This window comes from Canis lupus, chromosome X (genome assembly GCF_048164855.1).
Source record: "Canis lupus baileyi chromosome X, mCanLup2.hap1, whole genome shotgun sequence".
Classification (NCBI taxonomy): domain Eukaryota; kingdom Metazoa; phylum Chordata; class Mammalia; order Carnivora; family Canidae; genus Canis; species Canis lupus.
The window spans coordinates 62,269,072-62,289,704 of NC_132876.1; the positions used below are offsets into that span (position 1 = coordinate 62,269,072).

General features: G+C 37.6%; 1 protein-coding gene and 1 non-coding gene across 7 annotated transcripts in view; one reads left to right on the forward strand and one right to left on the reverse strand.

Annotated features, from left to right (window-relative positions):
* The window catches only part of BRWD3 (bromodomain and WD repeat domain containing 3), a 196,070-nt gene that overhangs the window by 118,532 nt on the left and 56,905 nt on the right, over positions 1-20,633 (forward strand). For all 6 annotated transcript variants that reach the window (XM_072817333.1, XM_072817334.1, XM_072817336.1 and 3 more), the window contains 4 exons: positions 12,248-12,415; positions 14,440-14,623; positions 16,168-16,261; positions 17,961-18,110. In XM_072817333.1, coding sequence (XP_072673434.1) covers positions 12,248-12,415; positions 14,440-14,623; positions 16,168-16,261; positions 17,961-18,110 — 596 coding nt within the window. The remainder of the gene's footprint in view (positions 1-12,247; positions 12,416-14,439; positions 14,624-16,167; positions 16,262-17,960; positions 18,111-20,633) is intronic.
* LOC140628885 (U6 spliceosomal RNA) lies at positions 13,026-13,130 on the reverse strand. Its single transcript, XR_012026815.1, has one exon. It is a non-coding gene; the product is annotated as a U6 spliceosomal RNA (small nuclear RNA).

Here is a 20,633-nt window from a genome sequence, read left to right on the forward strand (position 1 = left end):
TTGTGTCTTTATTCTCTGTTTTTTGATGAGTCTGGTTAGAGGTTTATGAATTTGTTTATCTTTCAGAGAACCAGCTCCTGGTTTCATTGATCTCTTCTACTGTTTCTTTAGTTTCTATATCATTTATTTCTGCTATAATCTTTGTTAGTACCTAATTTCAGCTGGTTTTAGGTATATTTTGGTATCTTTTTCTAACTCCTTTAGTATAAAAATAGGTTGTTTCTTTGAGATTTTTCTTCTTAAGTAAATCCTGTATTGGTATAAATTTCCCACTTAGAACCATTTTTGCTGCATTCCAGTGCTTTGGGACCACTGTGCTTTCATTTTCATTTGTTTCCATATTCTTTTGGATTTCGTCTTTCATTTCATGGTCAATCCATTCATTATTTAGTAGTATGTTATTTAACCTCCATGTATTTGTAGTCTTTCCAGAATTTTTTTCTTGTGTTGACTTCTACTTTCATAACTGTCATAAAAAATATGTATAGTATGACTCAAATCTCTTCGAATTTATTGATGCTTTTTTTTCTGGCTTCTATTCTGGAGAATGTTCTGTGCATCTGAAAAGAATGTATATTCTGCTGTTTTAAGATGGAATGTTCTAAATATATCCATTAAAATCCACTCAATGCACCGTGTCATTGTTTGCTTTTTAGTCTCTGTTTAGATATAGTGTATTAAATACTATTATTGTATTATTATTGGTGGTTCCTTTATGTTTGCTATTACCATTTTATGTATTTAGTGTTCCCATGTTGGGTGCATAATATTTACAATCATTATCTTTTTGGTGGATTATCCCCTTGTTATCAAGAGTCCTTTGTTTTAGTCTTTGTTTTAAAATCTATGTTTTCGTGCTCGTTTTAGCAGCACATATACTAAAATCTATGTTTTCTGATATAAGTATTGCTACTATAGCTTTATTTTCACATGCATTTATTTGTATGATAGATGTTTTTTGATTCCCTCACTTTTAATCTGCATGTTTCTTTAGGTCTAAAATGAGTCTCCTGAAGGCAGTATAGATGGGTCTTGTTTTTTTTAATGCATTTTGTCACCCTATGTCTTTTGATTAGAGATTTAATTCATTTACATCAAAGCAATTATTGATAGAAATCTATTTAATGCTATTTTATTACTTGTGGTTATTTATGAATTTTTTCTTTGATTGTTATCTTTCAAGTTTTACTGATTCGCTTAAGTGGTATATTTGGAATTCTTTTTATTCTTTGCCTTTTTATTAGTGTTTTTTGATTTGTGGTTATCATTAGGTTTATATAGAACCTCTTGTACATATGGCCGTCTATATTAACTTCATTGCATCCAGTTTGTTTTGAATCTCAGTTATTGCATTTTTTATTTCTATTAATTTTAACTCTTTTATCTCTGGGTTAAGGGCCTCCATAAAGTTTTCCATTCTTTTCTCAAACTAAGTGAGTATCCTTATGACTGTTGCTTCAAATTGTCCATCAGGCATATTACTTATATCTGTTTAGCTTAGATACCTGGCTGTAATCTTGCTTCATTTGTGATGAATTCCTCCATCTTGGCATTTTGTCTAAGTCTCTGTCTATTTCTCTGTGTTAGGAAAGTCTGTTAGGTTTCTTGTTCCTGAGAATTATGGCTTTATGAAGAAGAAGAAGTCATATAGTGTCCAGGGGCTGGCACCTCAGAGCGTGTCTTTGGTGTGTGCTGAGTATGCTCTACTGTGTTTTATCTGCTCTGTCCTTCTAGACCATTCCTCCTCAGAGTCTCTCCTTGCCTGCAGTGGGCAGTGTTTAGATGTGTGCAGGGGTTTCTGCTGGTCTCCTGGGGAAGGGGCCCATCACACTGAGACTGAGGCAAACTTTACCTAGAAGGGCAGTAAGGGTAGAGTGCAGAGATGTGGGTCCTGGAGTAAGCAGGTTTGGCACCCAGTGTCAGCACTGTGCTATTTGCCAAAGGTGGCTCTATGTCTATGTGAGTGGCAGGGGTGGGAAATGGTGCCAGCCAGCTCTTGTGTCCCAAGAGAGGAGTCTCTGTTTTGACTGCTCTCAAGGAAGCACTGTGAGAAGAAGGAATAATCTCTTCCAGTGTGTCTGGGTGTTTTTCAGTTGTTTTCATGCTCTTCACCCCAGGGTTGTTTTCCTGCCTTCTCTGTAGGAGCAGCACAGTGCCTTCAGGGCTTTATTCCAGTCAAGCTCCACCTTTAAGCTCCCATCTTCAAGCCCTGCTGATTGCAAAAACTCACAAAAATCAGCCCTTCAATTTTCCCAGCCAGTGAATCTGGGGAAGTGTTCTCCTTGTGCATTCTCCTCTGTGTTCCTCACTTTCTTGCCTTTCTCTGTGACCAGGGCTTCCTTCCCTCCACAGAACCCTGTTTCCCACCCAAACCATGTTTCCACACATCCTATCTTTCTTGATGTGCTTTTCTCCCTCTAATTGTGTGGAGTTTGTTCTGTCAGTCCTCAGGTTTATTTTTTGGGTATTCAGAATGATTTGATAGTTATGTAGTTGTCCTCAAGGGATGAGATGAGCCTAGGATCCCCTTACTACACCAGTATCTTCTAGCTGTCTGTATTCAGTTGATAGTCATTTAAGATTCAACCCAGTTTTTACTCCTCTCCTCCCACATTTTCAGCAATTTTAGGTATATGGTGTCATATTTTACATTCTTTTATTTTGTGAGTTCCTTGATTGATTTCTTACAGAAATACTCATTTTTACTGCTTTTGTGTTTCCTACTTACTGTCACTTTTGGTCTTTCCTTTCCACTCAAATAATCCTTTTTAATATTTCTTGTAGGGCTGGTTTATTGGTCATTAACTCCATTAGTTTGTCTAGGAAACTCTTTAGCTCTCCTATTCTGAAAGATAAGCTTGCTGGATAGAGTACTCTTGCCTGCAGGATTTTCCCATTCAGCACGTTGAATACATCAAGTCATTCCTTTTTTGTTTTAAAGTTACTGCTGATAAATCTGCTGATAGCATTATGGGATTTCCATTATATGTAACTGTCTTCTTTTGTACTACTGACTTATTTTTTGTTTACTTATCACTATATTTTGCCATTTTAATTATAATATGTCTTTGTATGTATTCACGTCTGTTGATTTTGTTGGGGGTTCTCTGTGCCTCCTGGATATGGGTATCTGTTTCCTCCCACAGATTAGAAAGTTTTCAACTATTATTTCTTCGAATATATTCTTTGCCCCCTTTCCTATCTTTCCTTATTCTGGGACTCCTATAATGCGAATGTTATTACATTTGATGGAGTCACTAAGTTCCCTAATTCTTTCACATCATTCTTTTTTCTCTCTTTTGTTTATCTTGATTACTCTGTCAGCTATGTCATTAATTTGTTCCTCTGCTTCTGCCAGACTGCTTCATTCCATCAAGTTTGTTACTCATTTTGTTTATTGAATCCTTTATCTCTGCTATTTATTCCTTATCTCTTTTAAGTGCCTCACTGATGTCTTCTGCTCTTTTCTTAAGGTCAGTGCATATCTTTATGATTATTACTTTAAATTCTCTATTAGGCATGTTACTTATATCTATTTTTCTTATATCTCTGACTGTGGCTTAATCTTTTTTTCATTTAGGAGAAATTCCTCTCTCTCTTCTGATTGTGTTTGCCTTTCTGTGTCTGTTTCTGTGTATTGGAAAGTCAGCTATGTCTCCTCTTCTAAGGGGTGATGACCTCTTGAAGAGGTCCTTGTAGTATCCTATAGTATAATGTTCCCTTTTCCTCAGGCCCCAGCACTTCAGCAAATTTTTCTAATGTGTGCTATACACACTTCATTGTTTTGTGCCAGCCACTTTATTCTTTAGGCCCATCTTCTGTAGATACTGTCTTTGCCTGCTCTTGGCATTGTTTGGACCCTGGCCTATTTTGGTGAGCTTTAAATAGGTGTGCTCACGTCTGCTTATGAAATGAGACCTGTTGCCACTGCCACTGGAACCCAGGTCCTGCAAAGCTCATGCATTGTTGGCAGGAGTTTGGGCCAGTCTTCTAAGGGAGAACTGCTGTGCTGAGGCTGAGGAAGTGTGACTTGGAAGGTTAGTTCCATCTGAGCATGGTGGGGTGGGACTGAGTATAAGCACTTTAGGTCATAAGTTCTGGTGCTATGCTATTTCTCATAGGTGGCCCTGATGGATGGGGGAGGGAAATGGCGTCTGTGTTACTTTGTTCACAGACAGGTCTCTCCGTGAATCCTGCCTCTTTGGGACACATCCTGAGATGGGCAGATAAGTTCCCCACTGTTTGCCTAAGGTGCTCATGAGATCAGTTTCCATGCCATATGTCTACAGTCCATTTGCCCTGAATTCTTTCCAAGAGCAGCCCCAATGCTTTTATGTTCTCCTAGAGCCAAACCCATTGACCTATAAAACTCCACGCTTTAAGCTTCACTGTTTTCAAGAACTCATGAAATTCAGCCTCTCTGGCTTACCAAGCCAGTTGGATGAGGATTCATTTTTACCATAAGCACTCTCCTTAGTGCTTATCTCTTACCCTTCTCTATGACCTTCCTCCCTCTCCACCATGGTGGCCATGATATATTCCTCTACAAAAACCGTGTCTCTGTGCTTTCTACCTTCTCTGATATGGCCTCTTCTCTACCTTTAGTCATGATTTGTTCTATTAGTCTTCAGGTCTATTAGTCTTCCAGGGTATTTAGGATGAATTGGTGTTAATCTACTTGTATTTGTGGGAGGATGAGAGCCTAGTGTCTTCCTACTCCATGGCCAACTTCCCCTCCATAGCAGATCTTCTTGTTTATCTGTTTCTCTTGCATGATCTGCTTCCCACACCCTATCCCCCCACACCAGAATGCCTTCATATCATATAGTTTTTAGTTGTAGGTTTCCTTCCAGGTGTGAGGTAGATACTTATTTGTAAATGGAATTGTTTTTCCTTACTAGGGATTTAAGACTCGAATTGTCCTTTATTTTTTTTAATTTATTTTTTATTGGTGTTCACTTTACTAACAAACAGAATAACCCCCAGTGCCCGTCACCCATTCAATCCCACCCCCCGCCCTCCTCCCCTTCTACCACCCCTAGTTCGTTTCCGAGAGTTAGCAGTCTTTACGTTATGTCTCCCTTTCTGATATTTCCCACACATTTCTTCTCCCTTCCCTTATATTCCCTTTCACTATTATTTATATTCCCCAAATGAATGAGACCATATAATGTTTGTCCTTCTCCGACTGACCTACTTCACTCAGCATAATACTCTCCAGGTCCATCCACGTTGAAGCAAATGGTGGGTATTTGTCATTTCTAATAGCTGAGTAATATTCCATTGTATACATAAACCACATCTTCTTTATCCATTCATCTTTCGATGGACACCGAGGCTCCTTCCACAGTTTGGATATCGTGGCCATTGCTGCTATAAACATTGGGGTGCAGGTGTCCCGGCGTTTCATTGCATTTGTATCTTTGGGGTAAATCCCCAACAGTGCAATTGCTGGGTCGTAGGGCAGGTCTATTTTTAACTCTTTGAGGAACCTCCACACAGTTTTCCAGAGTGGCTGCACCAGTTCACATTCCCACCAACAGTGGAAGAGGGTTCCCTTTTCTCCGCATCCTCTCCAACATTTGTTGTTTCCTGCCTTGTTAATTTGCCCCATTCTCACTGGTGTGAGGTGGTATCTCATTGTGGTTTTGATTTGTATTTCCCTGATGGCAAGTGATGCAGAGCATTTTCTCATATGCATGTTGGCCATGTCTATGTCTTCCTCTGTGAGATTTCTCTTCATGTCGTTTGCCCATTTCATGATTGGAATGTTTGTTTCTTTGGTGTTGAGTTTAATAAGTTCTTTATAGATCTTGGAAACTAGCCCTTTATCTGATATGTCATTTGCAAATATCTTCTCCCATTCTGTAGGTTGTCTTTTAGTTTTGTTGACTGTATCCTTTGCTGTGCCAAAGCTTCTTATCTTGATGAAGTCCCAATAGTTCATTTTTGCTTTTGTTTCTTTTGCCTTCATGGATGTATCTTGCAAGAAGTTACTGTGGACAAGTTCAAAAAGGGTGTTGCCTGTGTTCTCCTCTAGGATTTTGATGGAATCTTGTCTCGCATTTAGATCTTTCATCCATTTTGAGTTTATCTTTGTGTATGGTGCAAGAGAGTGGTCTAGTTTCATTCTTCTGCATGTGGATGTCCAATTTTCCCAGCACCATTTATTGAAGAGACTGTCTTTCTTCCAGTGGATAGTCTTTCCTCCTTTATCGAATATTAGTTGACCATAAAGTTCAGGGTCCACTTCTGGGTTCTCTATTCTGTTCCACTGATCTATGTGTCTGTTTTTGTGCCAGTACCACAAGTCTTGATGACCACAGCTTTGTAGTACAACCTGAAATATGGCATTGTGATGCCCCCAGATATGGTTTTCTTTTTGAAAATTCCCCTGGCTATTCGGGGTCTTTTCTGATTCCACACAAATCTTAAAATAATTTATTCTAACTCTCTGAAGAAAGTCCATTGTATTTTGATAGGGATTGCATTAAACGTGTAAATTGCCCTGGGTAACATTGACATTTTCACAATATTAATTCTGCCAATCCATGAGCATGGAATATTTTTCCATCTCTTTGTGTCTTCCTAAATTTCTTTCAGAAGTGTTCTATAGTTTTGAGGGTATAGATCCTTTACATTTTTGGTTAGGTTTATTCCTAGGTATCTTATGCTTTTGGGTGCAATTGTAAATGGGATTGACTCCTTAATTTCTCTTTCTTCAGTCTCATTGTTAGTGTATAGAAATGCCACTGATTCTGGGCATTGATTTTGTATCCTGCCACACTACCGAATTGCTGTATGAGTTCTAGCAATCTTGGGGTCGAGACTTTTGGGTTTTCTATGTAGAGTATCATGTCATCGGCAAAGAGGGAGAGTTTGACTTCTTCTTTGCCAATTTGAATGCCTTTAATGTCTTTTTGTTGTCTGATTGCTGAGGCTAGGACTTCCAGTACTATGTTGAACAGCAGTGGTGAGAGTGGACATCCCTGTCTTGTTCCTGATCTTAGGGGAAAGGCTCCCAGTGCTTTCCCATTGAGAATGATATTTGCTGTGGGCTTTTCATAGATGGCTTTTAAGATGTCGAGGAATGTTCCCTCTATCCCTACATTCTGAAGAGTTTTGATCAGAAATGGATGCTGTATTTTGTCAAATGCTTTCTCTGCATCTAATGAGAGGATCATATGGTTCTTGGTTTTTCTCTTGCTGATATGATGAATCACATTGATTGTTTTACGGGTGTTGAACTAGCCTTGTGTCCCAGGGATAAATCCTACTTGATCGTGGTGAATAATTTTCTTAATGTACTGTTGGATCCTATTGGCCAGTATCTTGTTGAGAATTTTTGCATCCATGTTTATCAGCGATATTGGTCTGTAATTCTCCTTTTTGGTGGGGTCTTTTGTCTGGTTTTGGACTTAAGGTGATGCTGGCCTCATAGAACGAATTTGGAAGTACTCCATCTCTTTCTATCTTTCCAAACAGCTTTAGGAGAATAGGTATGGTTTCTTCTTTAAACGTTTGATAAAATTCCCCTGGGAAGCCATCTGGCCCTGGACTCTTGTATCTTGGGAGGTTTTTGATGACCGCTTCAATTTCCTCCCTGGTTATTGGCCTGTTCAGGTTTTCTATTTCTTCCTGTTCCAGTGTTGGTAGTTTGTGGCTTTCCAGGAATGCGTCCATTTCTTCTAGATTGCCTAATTTATTGGCGTATAGCTGTTCATAATATGTTTTTAAAATCGTTTGTATTTCCTTGATGTTGGTAGTGATCTCTCCTTTCTCATTCATGATTTTATTAATTTGAGTCTTCTCTCTCTTCTTTTTAATAAGGCTGGCTAATGGTTTATCTATCTTATTAATTCTTTCAAAGAACCAACTCCTGGTTCTGTTGATCTGTTCCACAGTTCTTCTGGTCTCGATTTCGTTGAGTTCTGCTCGAATCTTTATTAACTCCCTTCTTCTCTTGGGTGTAGGATCTATTTGCTGTTTTTTCTCTAGCTCCTTTATGTGTAAGGTTAGCTTTGTATTTGAGTACTTTCCAGTTTTTGAATGGATGCTTGTATTGCGATGTATTTCCCCCTTAGGACTGCTTTTGCTGCATCCCAAAGATTTTGAACGGTTGTATCTTCATTCTCATTAGTTTCCATGAATCTTTTTAATTCTTCCTTAATTTCCTGGTTGACCCTTTCATCTTTTAGCAGGATGGTCCTTAACCTCCACGTGTTTGAGGTCCTTTCAAACTTCTTGTTGTGATTTAGTTCTAATTTCAAGGCATTATGGTCTGAGAATATGCAGGGGACGATCCCAGTCTTTTGGTATCAGTTCAGACCTGATTTGTGACCCAATATGTGGTCTATTCTGGAGAAAGTTCCATGTGCACTTGAGATGAGTGTGTATTCAGTTGAGTTTGGATGTAAAGTTCTGTAGATATCTGTGAAATCCATCTGGTCCAGTGTATCATTTAAAGCTCTCATTTCTTTGGAGATGTTGTGCTTAGAAGACCTATCGAGTATAGAAAGAGCTAGATTAAAGTCACCAAGTATAAGTGTATTATTATCTAAGTATTTCTTCACTTTGGTTAATAATTGATTTATATATTTGGCAGCTCCCACATTCGGGGCATATATATTGAGGATTGTTAAGTCCTCTTGTTGGATAGATCCTTTAAGTATGATATAGTGTCCCTCTTCATCTCACACTACAGTCTTCGGGGTAAACTTTGTCTGATATAAGAATGGCTACCCCTGCTTTCTTTTGAGGACCATTGAATGTAAATGGTTCTCCAACCTTTTATTTTCAGGCTATAGGTGTCCTTCTGTCTAAAATGAGTCTCTTGTAGACAGCAAATTGATGGGTCCTGCTTTTTTATCCAGTCTGAAACCCTGCGCCTTTTGATGGGGTCATTAAGCCCATTCACATTCAGAGTTACTATTGAGAGAGATGAGTTTAGTGTCATCATGATATCAAGTCAGTCCTTGTTTTTGTGGATTGTTGCATTGAACTTCTTCTTAAAGGGGAATTTTAAGAGTCCCGCTTAAAATTTCTTGCAGAGCTGGTTTGGAGGTCACATATTCTTTTAGTTGCTGCCTGTCTTGGAAGCTCTTTATCTCTCCTTCCATTTTGAATGAGAGCCTTACTGGATAGAGTATTCTTGGTTGCACGTTCTTCTCATTTAGGACCCTGAATATATCCTGCCATCCCTTTCTGGCCTGCCAGGTCTCTGTGGAGAGGTCTGCTGTTACCCTAATACTCCTCCCCATAAAAGTCAGGGATTTCTTGTCTCTTGCTGCTTTAAGGATCTTCTCTTTATCTTTGGAATTTGCAAGCTTCACTTTTAAATGTCGAGGTGTTGAACGGTTTTTATTGATTTTAGGGGGGGATCTCTCTATTTCCTGGATTTGAATGCCTGTTTCCCTTCCCAGATTAGGAAAGTTTTCAGCTAGAATTTGTTCAAATACATATTCTGGCCCTCTGTCCCTTTCGGCACCCTCGGGAACACCAATTAAACGTAAGTTTTTCTTTCTCAGGCTGTCGTTTATTTCCCTTAATCAATCTTCATGGTCTTTTAATTGTTTGTCTCTTTTTTCCTCAGTTTCCCTCTTTGCCATCAACTTGTCTTCTATGTCACTCACTCGTTCTTCCACCTCGTTAACCCTCGTCGTTAGGACTTCTAGTTTGGATTGCATCTCATTCAATTGATTTTTAATTTCTACCTGATTAGATGTAAATTCTGCAGTCATGAAGTCTCTTGAGTCCTTTATGCTTTTTTCTAGAGCCACCAGTAGCTGTATAATAGTGCTTCTGAATTGGCTTTCTGACATTGAATTGTAATCCAGATTTTGTAACTCTGTGGGAGAGAGGACTGTTTCTGATTCTTTCTTTTGAGGTGAGGTTTTCCTTCTAGTCATTTTGCTCAGTGCAGAGTGGCCAAAAGCAAGTTGTATTGGGAAAAGGAGAAAAAGAGAGGAGAGAAAGAAGGAAAGAAAAGAGAAAGAGAAAAAAAAGGAAGAAAAAAAAATGAAAAAAAAAGAAAAAGAGAAAGAAAAAGAAAGGAGAAAAAAGGGGGGTGGGGGAGGGAAACAAATAAAAAAGCAAAACAAAACAAAACAAAAAAAGAACCTTAGGGGAGTATCTTCTGATTCTGTGTACTTTAAGTCCCTTGGCTTCTCCTGGAAGTTGTCCGTCTAGCTGGTCTTCTGGGGAGGGGCCTGTTGTGCTGATTTTCAGGTGTTAGCAGTTGGGGGAGCTGCTGTGCCCCTGGCTGATGTAGGGCTCAGTGGGGGTTGTTTACCCTGTGAGGCCCCAGGAGCAACAGCCCTAGTGGCGGGGCCAGCTCTGCAGCCCTGGATTCAGCTCCGGCAGGAACGCTGGATCTCTCCGTCTGCAGGGCCTGGAGGCTCCGGGGCGGGCCGCTCATCTACTCAGCTGGGGCAGGAGCGTCCTTGCGGTCCTGGGCCCTCCCGGCCTCTGCCTGTCCCGGGGGGAGGCGGGATCCTGGGCTGTGTCCCGGCGCCCTGTGCTCCGGGGCCTGCGCTGTTGGATTCGCGCTCCCGGGCCGCGCAGCCCCCTCCGCGGAGCCGCCGCCGAGCCCCCTCAGCTGCTCCTGGAACCGCGCAGCCCGCTCCGCACGGAGCCTCTTCCTCTGCCGGAGCCTCTCCGAGCTGCTCCCGGGGCCAGGCAGCCCCCTCCGCGGAGCCGCCGCCCGAGTCCCTCGGAGCTGCTCCGGGTCCCGCCGGGTCCCTCCGTGCACGCTGCAGCCCTTAGGGAGCTCGGCGCACTCTCCTGGGCGCGCAGTTGCTCTGTTACTGTCCCAGGGTACCCGAGGGCATCCTCGCCCTTCTGGGTCCTGCTCCAACTCCCTGGGAGCCCCTTTCCGCCCAGGAAGGTTGGTGCTGCTCCTGCTTCTCCAGGAAGGGGCTCTCCTGTCCTGGGGACACTCGCCCTGGCCTTAGCCCGGCTCCTTGCAGGGCCCCTCCCCCTTGGATGCCTTTTGTTTCTTTTTTTCTTTTTTCCCGTCTTCCTACCTTGATAGAAGCGCAAACTCTTCTCACTGTAGCATTCCAGCTGTTCTCTCTTTAATTCTCAGGCCGAATTCATAGATTTTCAGGATAATTTGAAGGTTTTCTAGGTAATTTGGTGGAGACAGGTGATTTGGAGACCCTACTCTTCTGCCATCTTGCCCCTCCTCCCCCGAATTGTCCTTTATAAGTGAAATGTTGAATATCTTTTTATGTACTCTCTCATAAAGATTTGTACAGCAATGAAATGGTGTTACACATTTGCTAATATTGACTTTAATAATGCCATATGTGTTAAATAAGGGCAAACAGCATGAATATTAAATAGGAGATAAAACTCAAAACATTTGAATGAAATAAATATAATTCATCACACTTCATTTCCTATAAGACCTGATGACTTGGCTACTTTTTTGGCTACCTTTTAGTCTGACTAGATAATAAGATGACAAACATATCTAAGATGTATTTAAGAAAAAGAATATAGGTGGCGCCTGGTTTGCTCAGTTGGTTGAGCTTCTGACTCTTGATTTTGGCTCAAGTCATGATCTCAAGCTCCTGGGATTGAGCTCCACATGGCTTCATACTCAGCAAAGTGTCTGCTTGAGGATTCTCTCCCTCTCTCTCTGCTCTTCCATCCCCTCTCTGGAATAAATAAATCTTTTTAAAAAGAGAAAAAAAGAATATAGAAATAAATAAATTATTCAGATGTAATCATTGTATATCAGTGTGTCAGTAGAAATTTCTGTACTTATCAATATACTGAGGTATTTTCAAAGGAGACAGTATTTAAAAGACCGTTACTTTGTTTTATTTCAGAAAGGAAATTCTCATGAAAGATGTAAAACATTTTCTGTATCTGTAGTTGAACTTTTAACTTACTCAGCTCTCTAATAATCTGGACTTTTTGCTTGGAATATTTCATCAAGAAAGTACATTTGAAAATTCATAATTCAGTAATTATTCTTTAAGATGAGAAGACACTCCTAATAATGGCTAATTTGGGGACATTTGTTAAATCATACACACAAGCTGACATATCAAACAATATAAAAGGTCTTTACAAATACTATTTGATATATGTCTTATTTTCATTTTAATCTTATTTTTTTATTATTTACCTAGAAAATTATAGATGAAGGTTGTTTTTTTTTTGGTTGTTTTTATTATATTTAGGATAGATAAAAATTTAAGTAATTTTGTGGCTTTATATCTTTGATCTCATTAAGGTGATGGTGAGGTGGTAGAACAAGTAATTGGGCAACAAACCAATGACCAAGATGAAAGCATTCTTGACGGAATAATCAGGGAACTACAGAGAGAACAGGATCTTAGACTAATAAATGAAGGAGATGTTCCACATTTTCCAATTAATAGATCATATTCTGCTAATGGTGGTAAGTATGTATATATTTATATGATGGAGGTACTTTGTTTAATTTTACTTGCACTAAGTGATTACATGTAAGAAACATTTTAGGTTTTTAAATAAGAACATTTTTGTTAATTTACAATTGTCATATCGAATACACCAAAGTGCCATAATCTGATTGTCATTTGTTGCTAAAAGGCCTTAGCGTTTCTTAGAAATACAGGTAGTATATTTTAATAAACTGTTTTCTCTTAACTGAAGAATGTATTTGCAGTCTTTACATTTTTTCTAATAAATGAGGTGCTACAATAAGTACAGCCTTTTGGTAAAAGGGGACCAACTTACGTTTTCAAAATTAAAACCACTGTGAATATAAAAATTACTAACAAAAAATTTACCTTTCTTTGTTGAAAAGAAATTAACATTATCCCCTTCATCTCTTGAATTTACAGACATACACTGGAAGATAAGCCCTATTCTTAGGAAATACAGATGCAACTTCTGAATTGATTTTCAAAACACTTTGAATAATGACAATATTCTAATTTATTGTATCATTTCTTTACTTTACTTAAAATATGGCTATACATCTGAATTTTATATAAATCTTAGCTTCTGTCAGTTTTACTTTTTTTTAAATGATGGAGTTCTTCATGAATTTGCATGTCATCCCCTCTCAAGGGCCATGCTAATCTTCTCTGCATTGTTCCAATTTTAGTATAAGTCATGACGAAGCAAGTGCCATCAATTCTACTTTTATCAAGAACTATTAGTTGTACTTCAAAATGCAGTTGTCTTATGGGATTTTGGCAAATGTGTTTCTTTTTACACTTATATAATTGGGGTTTATTTGGATATAATAGCTTTTAGAATCCAAGAATTGGGGCAGCCTGGGTGGTTCAGCGGTTTAGCGCTGCCTTCAGCCCAGGGCCTGATCCTAGTGACCCGGGATCGAGTCCCACATCGGGCTCCCTGCGTGGAGCCTGCTTCTCCCTCTGCCTGTGTCTCTGCCTCTCTCTCTCTCTCTCTCTCTCTTTCTCATGAATATATAAATAAATAAATCTAAAAAAAGAATCCAAGAATTGAATAAAGTGATTTAAATTTGAGGTGATTCACAGGGTATTATACTCATTTCCTGATTATTAAGTATCCCATAAAATTAAAATTAAAACATTTCTTTGTTCACCTAAGGAACACCTAACTAACTCATAAACTTTACTTAACCTGGAAAAAGATAATAAGTGGACTGATAATCCTACAGTAACCAGGCCTTTCTGTTTCTAAGATGTAAAACTTTCTTAGAACCTTGATTTAGAGAATCATTAATGAAATCAGCATTCAGCTCTACCCTCAATAGCTCTACCCTCAATAGTAGAATTCTGTGGATAGATATGAAATGCCATTAGTCAAAACACCCCCACTGAATTCTATTTCCAATGTTTTTGTTTTTTTTTGTCTTTCCTGGGTGCTTTTTTTAATGGTTAAATGAATGATTCCATTTCTACTTTTATTTGCAAATACAACAAAAATAAATTTACAGGGACATGTCTAAGGACTTAGAAAAGGTTTCATTACTTCATTTCACCTTTTATTCATTGCTTATCAGTTTTGAAAATGAAAGTTTGTTAAAGTGTTTTTGTTTATCCTTTTTCTCTTATTACTACTTTTGAACGCCAATTGAAACTTTATTCATAAACCTTTTAATGGGCTAAATATAGGATTTAGATTAAAAGCTGCTTTCTGAAGTAGTGCTAATAAATATTTGTAAATCTACCAAATCATGCTAAATACACTTTTTGTATTTCATAAGCATTTATTAGATGACAGATGTGAATATACTTTGAAAAAATTTAAAAGAGTGATAGAAACTTTAAGCATTTATTGAGTGCCTTGCTTTATTCATCACTGTATAAAAACCATGAAGGTGGTACAGAAAATATAGAACAAAGGGATAGCAATGTTGTCATAGACTTTCCTATTTTAGTGTACTGATCTCTGAAAATTTGGTGCCTTCACTCAGAGAAACTGGTACCTTTATTTTTATTTTAGCTCTGAGAAGTCCAAATATGGATGTATCTTCTTCCCCAAATATTGGGTTTCGACGTAGTGGTCAGATCGAAGGTGTCCGACAAATGCATAATAATGCTCCCCGGAGCCAGATGGCCACTGAACGAGATCTCATGGCATGGAGCAGAAGAGTGGTGGTCAATGAACTAAATAGTGGAGTTAGTAGGTGAGTCAATAAGGTAACATTAATAAGAAAATTGAGAACTTTATTGTTTAGTTAGTCGATTTTATAACTAAAATTATTTTTTAATCAAGCTGAAGTTTTGTATGTTTTTCTACCTTATTCCAGTTAGTTCATTCTGTAACAACTATTTAATAATTATCTTCAATTGGCTTGGCTTTATGCTAAATGGTTTGGGAAATACAGAAAAATTAAAACATAGTCTTCCATGAATTTATAGTCTAAGTTAGAAGATAATACAAATACTATTAAGTAAGAATATGAGACCAGATGTGAGTAAATATTTCAATGATATGTAGACCCAAAATTCAACAGTGGTTCTGAGGAAAGGCCATCAATCTGATATTGGAATAGTTTGGGAATGCAATATAGGTATGTTGTAGATCCCAGTGCTTAGGGTAAATTTTGAAATGCCCTTTAAGTAGACTTCCTTGTATGAAAGGATTTTATTAGGATAAATTTTAAATTTAGAATACCTATTCCTATTTATAAATCCTAACATTTGCATTAATATCAATTCCAATTAATCCACATAGTCTGGAAGTAGATTTAGAAAAGAAGAAGAGGAACGCCTGAGTGGCTCAGTAGTTGAGCATCTGCCTTTGGCTCAGGGTGTGGTCCCAGGGTCCGGGAATCAAGTCCCACATTAGACTTTTTGCATGGAGCCTGTTTCTCCTTCCTCTTTCTGTGTCTCTGCCTCTCTCTGTGTGTCTCTCATGAATAAATAAATAAAATCTTAAAAAAAATAGAAAAAAAGAATATTTGACAGAGAACATACAATCTCTCTTAATCATGCTATCTCCTTTATCAAGCCTTTTACTGATTCATCCAACAAGTAGCAATCATAATTTAATTTCACCTTTTCTTTCTATAGCAATAATAAGAAAAAAGGAGACATAGCTAATTTATGAACTCCTGGCAGTAGAGCAATTTGAAATAATACTTTGCTCAAAATGTTAAAATACAGTTGAAAGAAGGAAGTCAAATAGATACTTGTATGCCAGTGTTCATTGCTATATTATCCATAATACTAGAACAATTGAAATAACTCCAGTGTCTGTTCTCAAATGAATGGATAAACAAATTGTGATATATACATACAAGGGAATATTGCTCAGTCATAAAAAGAATGAAGTTCTGATACCTGCTACCACACGGATAAACATTAAAAACATGCTAAGTGAAATACCAGACACAAAAAAGACAAGTAGCAGATGAAATATATATAGAGATATGAAATATCTAGAGTAAGCAGATTCATATAGACATAAAGTTGATTAGAGGTTAACAAAGACTGGTAGAAGGAGAAATAGAGAGTTACTATTTAGTGGTTACAAAGTTTGTTCGGAGTGATGAAAAAGTTTTGGAAATAGTGGTGATGGTTGTTACACAATATTGTAAATTTCAGTAATGTATACCGAAAAATGGTTAAAGTCGCAAATTTTACCTTTAAAGATTTTTTGTTATCTGACTTTAGACTGTTGGTTTGATTTTTGATGATTTTCTGTCACTTTGACATTTGTTATTAGGGTTCAGGAAGAATGTCGAACTGCAAAAGGTGACATAGAAATCAGTCTTTATACAGTTGAAAAGAAGAAAAAGCCATCTTATACTACCCAAAGGGTAAGTTTAGTATTACAGTACTTTGGGATATACTGCTTGCAAATATTTGCAGATACTGAGTTTTTCAAAGGTAGCAGTTATGTATTAAGCGGCTATTTTGCTAGTTGACTACATATAGGAAGCCTATTTTTTAACCCCAAATTGAAATACATAGCAATTATTAATAAAAAAGAATCACACACACACACACAAAAAAGAATTACACAAAGTCAGGACATCCTCCAAAATTTAGGACGTGTGGTCATTGTAAGTATAAAACATTTGTATTAAAATACCATTTTTATATGGTTAGAGTAAAACCTTAAAATTGTTGGCTGGTCACTAATCACAGTGTAAAAAAATGTTTAGATATCTTAGTAGTCACAAACCACTACCCATGGTCTAAATCTGGTCTACAGCCCATTCCTGTTAATGTAAGTTTTATTGGAACACAACCATACTTATTAACATATGGTCTATGGCTGCTTTTATATACTATAGAATTGAGTAGTTACAACATCTGACTTGCAAAGACAAAAATATTTACACTCTGTCCATTTACAGAAAAGGCCCACTCTTGGCCTACCTAATTATATAGGAGCAAAATCTGATTTATTTTGGAAAGATTCATATTCCCAGTAGAAACTTAGAAACTCCTAAGCAGGGAATCAGATTCCTATACTTCATTAGGTACATAGTAAGCCCCTTACTAGTATTCTGATATTGAACAAACTAGTGGCATAACAATGTATGTTCTTATTCCCAGATCAAACTATAACTCCTGAAAAGTATGGTAATGTGGATAGTCTAAGATGATATTAATTTTATTAAAGAAATCTAGGCAATGGGCACTGAATTTTAAAAGTGTTTTTCAGTATTGATAAACACAATTTTAGGTAAGTATCATATGAATATCGTCAAATATCCTTAGATAATATTTTTTGCCTACATTCTTAATTTTTAAATAAGCTTTGTTAGCTTATTTGATGTTCTCCAACAAGGTTATTTTCTTAGAGATTTTGAATGACTCAGATCCATGATTTATATTATTTTCTCCTGCTAAGCTGATTTGTCAAATATGTCTGAGACTAATTAACAAGGCAGTTGGGTCTGTAAACATTTTATATTAAAAATGGGAAATATTTACATATAGGATAAGAAACTGGTCCTTGATACTGATTTATTTATAAGAATTTTAAATTTGTTTACTCCAATAGCATACTACGGTTTTAACTTTTACATAAAGGTATATTATTAACATTTTATACTTGTAAAGGTTAGAAAACATAGTTTTCACGTTAATTTTAGTTAAAAATTAAATATTTTTATCGGTCTATCAAATGTAGTTTTTTAGAAAACTAAAGAAGTACATATTAAGAATTACATATACATAGGTATGATATAGATATCTTGCTTCTTGCATCTTGTAACAAACTATGAATAATATAGAATATGTAAATTCTGAGTCAGTCCATTCTTACAGCCCAAAATTTAGGCACTCTTTAACTTGATCACAAAATTTTCAAAATAGGAAAGTACTCAATATTAATGGAAGGTGGCGTAAATATACATGTATCTTGTATTTTCTTTTTGGGGATTTATTCCTAATTGTTACATCTATCCCCACCCTACCCCTGCCCAGTTGATTTGCTTTATATATGTTTGTGTTTGATCACTGGGCCTTCAATTTTTTTAAATCTATTTTCTTTCTGTTTTACAGAATGATTATCAGCCTAGCTGTGGGCGGTCTTTAAGAAGGACACAGCGTAAGCGTCAGCATACTTACCAAACACGGTCCAACATAGAGCATAATTCACAAGCATCATGTCAAAATTCAGGTGTACAGGAAGACTCAGACAGCTCCTCAGAGGTTAGATGTCTGCTATTTACTCAGTGTAATTTTTGGTTTCCCTGTTAGTATCATCACCTTGGATTTATTTTTAATAGTCATTTTAATAGAAACTAGTTCTAATGATTTTCTTTTAAGATTATTGTTTAGTAAGGCATTTAATAGGCAAATTTGAGCATTACATTGAATTCCTTTACATATATTCCCTGATTTATACCTAAGATTTTTTTTGCTTTTTTTTTTGGAGTTCAATTTGCCAACATATAGCATAACACTCAGTGCCCCCTCAGTGCCCATAACCCAGTCACCCCAACCACCCGCCCACCTCCCTTTCCACTACTCCTTGTTCATTTCCAAGAGTTAGGTGTCTCTCATGTTTTGCCACCCTCACTGATATTTTCACTCACTTTCTCTCCTTTCCCCTTTATTCCCTTTCACTAATTTTTATATTTCCAAAATGAATGAGACCATATAATGTTTGTCCTTCTCCCATTGACTTACCTCACTCAGCATAATACCCTCCAGTGCCATCCTCGTCAAAGCAAATGGTGGGTATTTGATGGTTCTAATGGCTGAGTAATATTCCATTGTATACATAGACCACATCTTCTTTATCCATTCATCTTGGGATGAACACCAAGGCTCCTTCCACATTTTGGCTATTGTGGACAATGCTGCTATAAACATGGGGGTGCAGGTGTCCTAGCATGTCACTGCATCTGTATCTTTGGGGTAAATCCCCAGCAGTGCAATTGTTGGGTCGTAGGGCAGTTCTATTTTTAACTCTTTGAGGCACCTCCACACAGTTTTCCAGACTGACTGTACCAGTTCACATTCCCACCAACAGTGCAAGAGGGTTCCCCTTTCTCCACATCCTCTCCAACATTTGCTGTTTCCTGTCTTGTTGATCTTCACCATTCCTAATGGTGTGAGGTGATATCTCATTGTGATTTTGATTTGTATTTCCCTGATGGCAAGTGATGTGCAGCAGTTTCTCATGTACTTGTTGGCCATGTCTATGTCTTCCTCTGAAATTTCTGTTAATGTCTTTTGCCCATTTCATGTTTGGATTGTTTGTTTCTTTGCAGTTGAGCTTAATAAATTCTTTATAGATCTTGGATACTAACCCTTTACATATACATATATCTTCTCCCATTCTGTAGGTTGTCTTTTAGTTTTTTTGACTGTTTCTTTTGCTGTGCAGAAGCTTTTTATCTTAAGTCCCAATAATTCTTTTTGCTTGTGTTTCCCTTGCCTTTATGGATGTATCTTGCAAGAAGTTACTGTGGCCAAATTCAAAAAGGGTGTTGCCTGTGTTCTCCTCTAGAATTCTGATGGATTCTTGTCTCACATTTAGATATTTCATCCATTTTGAATTGATCTTTGTGTATGATGTGAGAGAATGGTCTAGTTTCATTCTTCTGCTTGTGGCTGTCCAATTTTCCCAGCACCATTTATTGAAGAGACTGTCTTTTTTTCCAGTGGCCAGTCTGTCCTGCTTTGTCGAATATTAGTTGACCATAGAGTTAAGGGTCCACATCTGGATTCTCCATTCTCTTCCAATGATCTATGTGTCTGTTTTTGTACCAGTACCACACTGTCTTGATGACCATAGCTTTGTAGTATAACCTGAAATCTGGCAGTGTGATGCACCTAGCTCCGGTTTTCTTTTTCAATATTCCCCTGGCTATTCGGGGTCTTTTCTGATTCCACACAAATCTTAAGATTATTTGTTCCAACTCTCTGAAGAAAGTCCATGGTATTTTGATAGAGATTGCATTAAACGTGTAAATTGCCCTGGGTAACATTGACATTTTCACAAAATTAATTCTGCCAATCCATGAGCATGGAATATTTTTCCATCTCTTTGTGCCTTCCTCAATTTCTTTCAGGAGTGTTTTGCAGTTTTTAGGATATTGAGTCTTTACCTCTTTGGTTAGGTTTATGCCTAGGCATCTTATGCTTTTGGGTACAATTGTAAATGGCATTGACTCCTTAATTTCTCTTTCGTCAGTCTCACTGTTAGAGTTTAGAAATGCCACTAATTTCTGGGCATTGATTTTGTATCCTGCCACACTGCCGAATTGCTGGATGAGTTCTAGCAATCTTGGGGTGGAGTCTTTTGGGTTTTCTATGTACAGTATCATGTCATCTCCAAAGAGGGAGAGTTTGACTTCTTCTTTGCCAATGTGAATGCCTCTTTTTGTTGTTGCCTGATAGGTGAGGCTAGGACTTCTAGTACTGTGTTGAATAGCAGTGGTGAGTGTGGACATCCCAGTCTTGTTCCTGATCTTAGGGAAAAGGCTCCCAGTGTTTCCCCATTGAGAATGATATTTGCTTTGGGCTTTTCGTAGGTGGCTTTTAAGATGCTGAGGAATGTTCCCTCTATCCGTATACTCTGAAGAGTTTTGATCAGGAATGGATGCTGTATTTTGTCAAATGCTTTCTCTGCATCTATTGAGAGGATTATATGGTTCTTATTTTTTTTTCTTGGTGATATGATCTATCACATTGATTGCTTTACGAGTGCTTAACCAGCCTTGC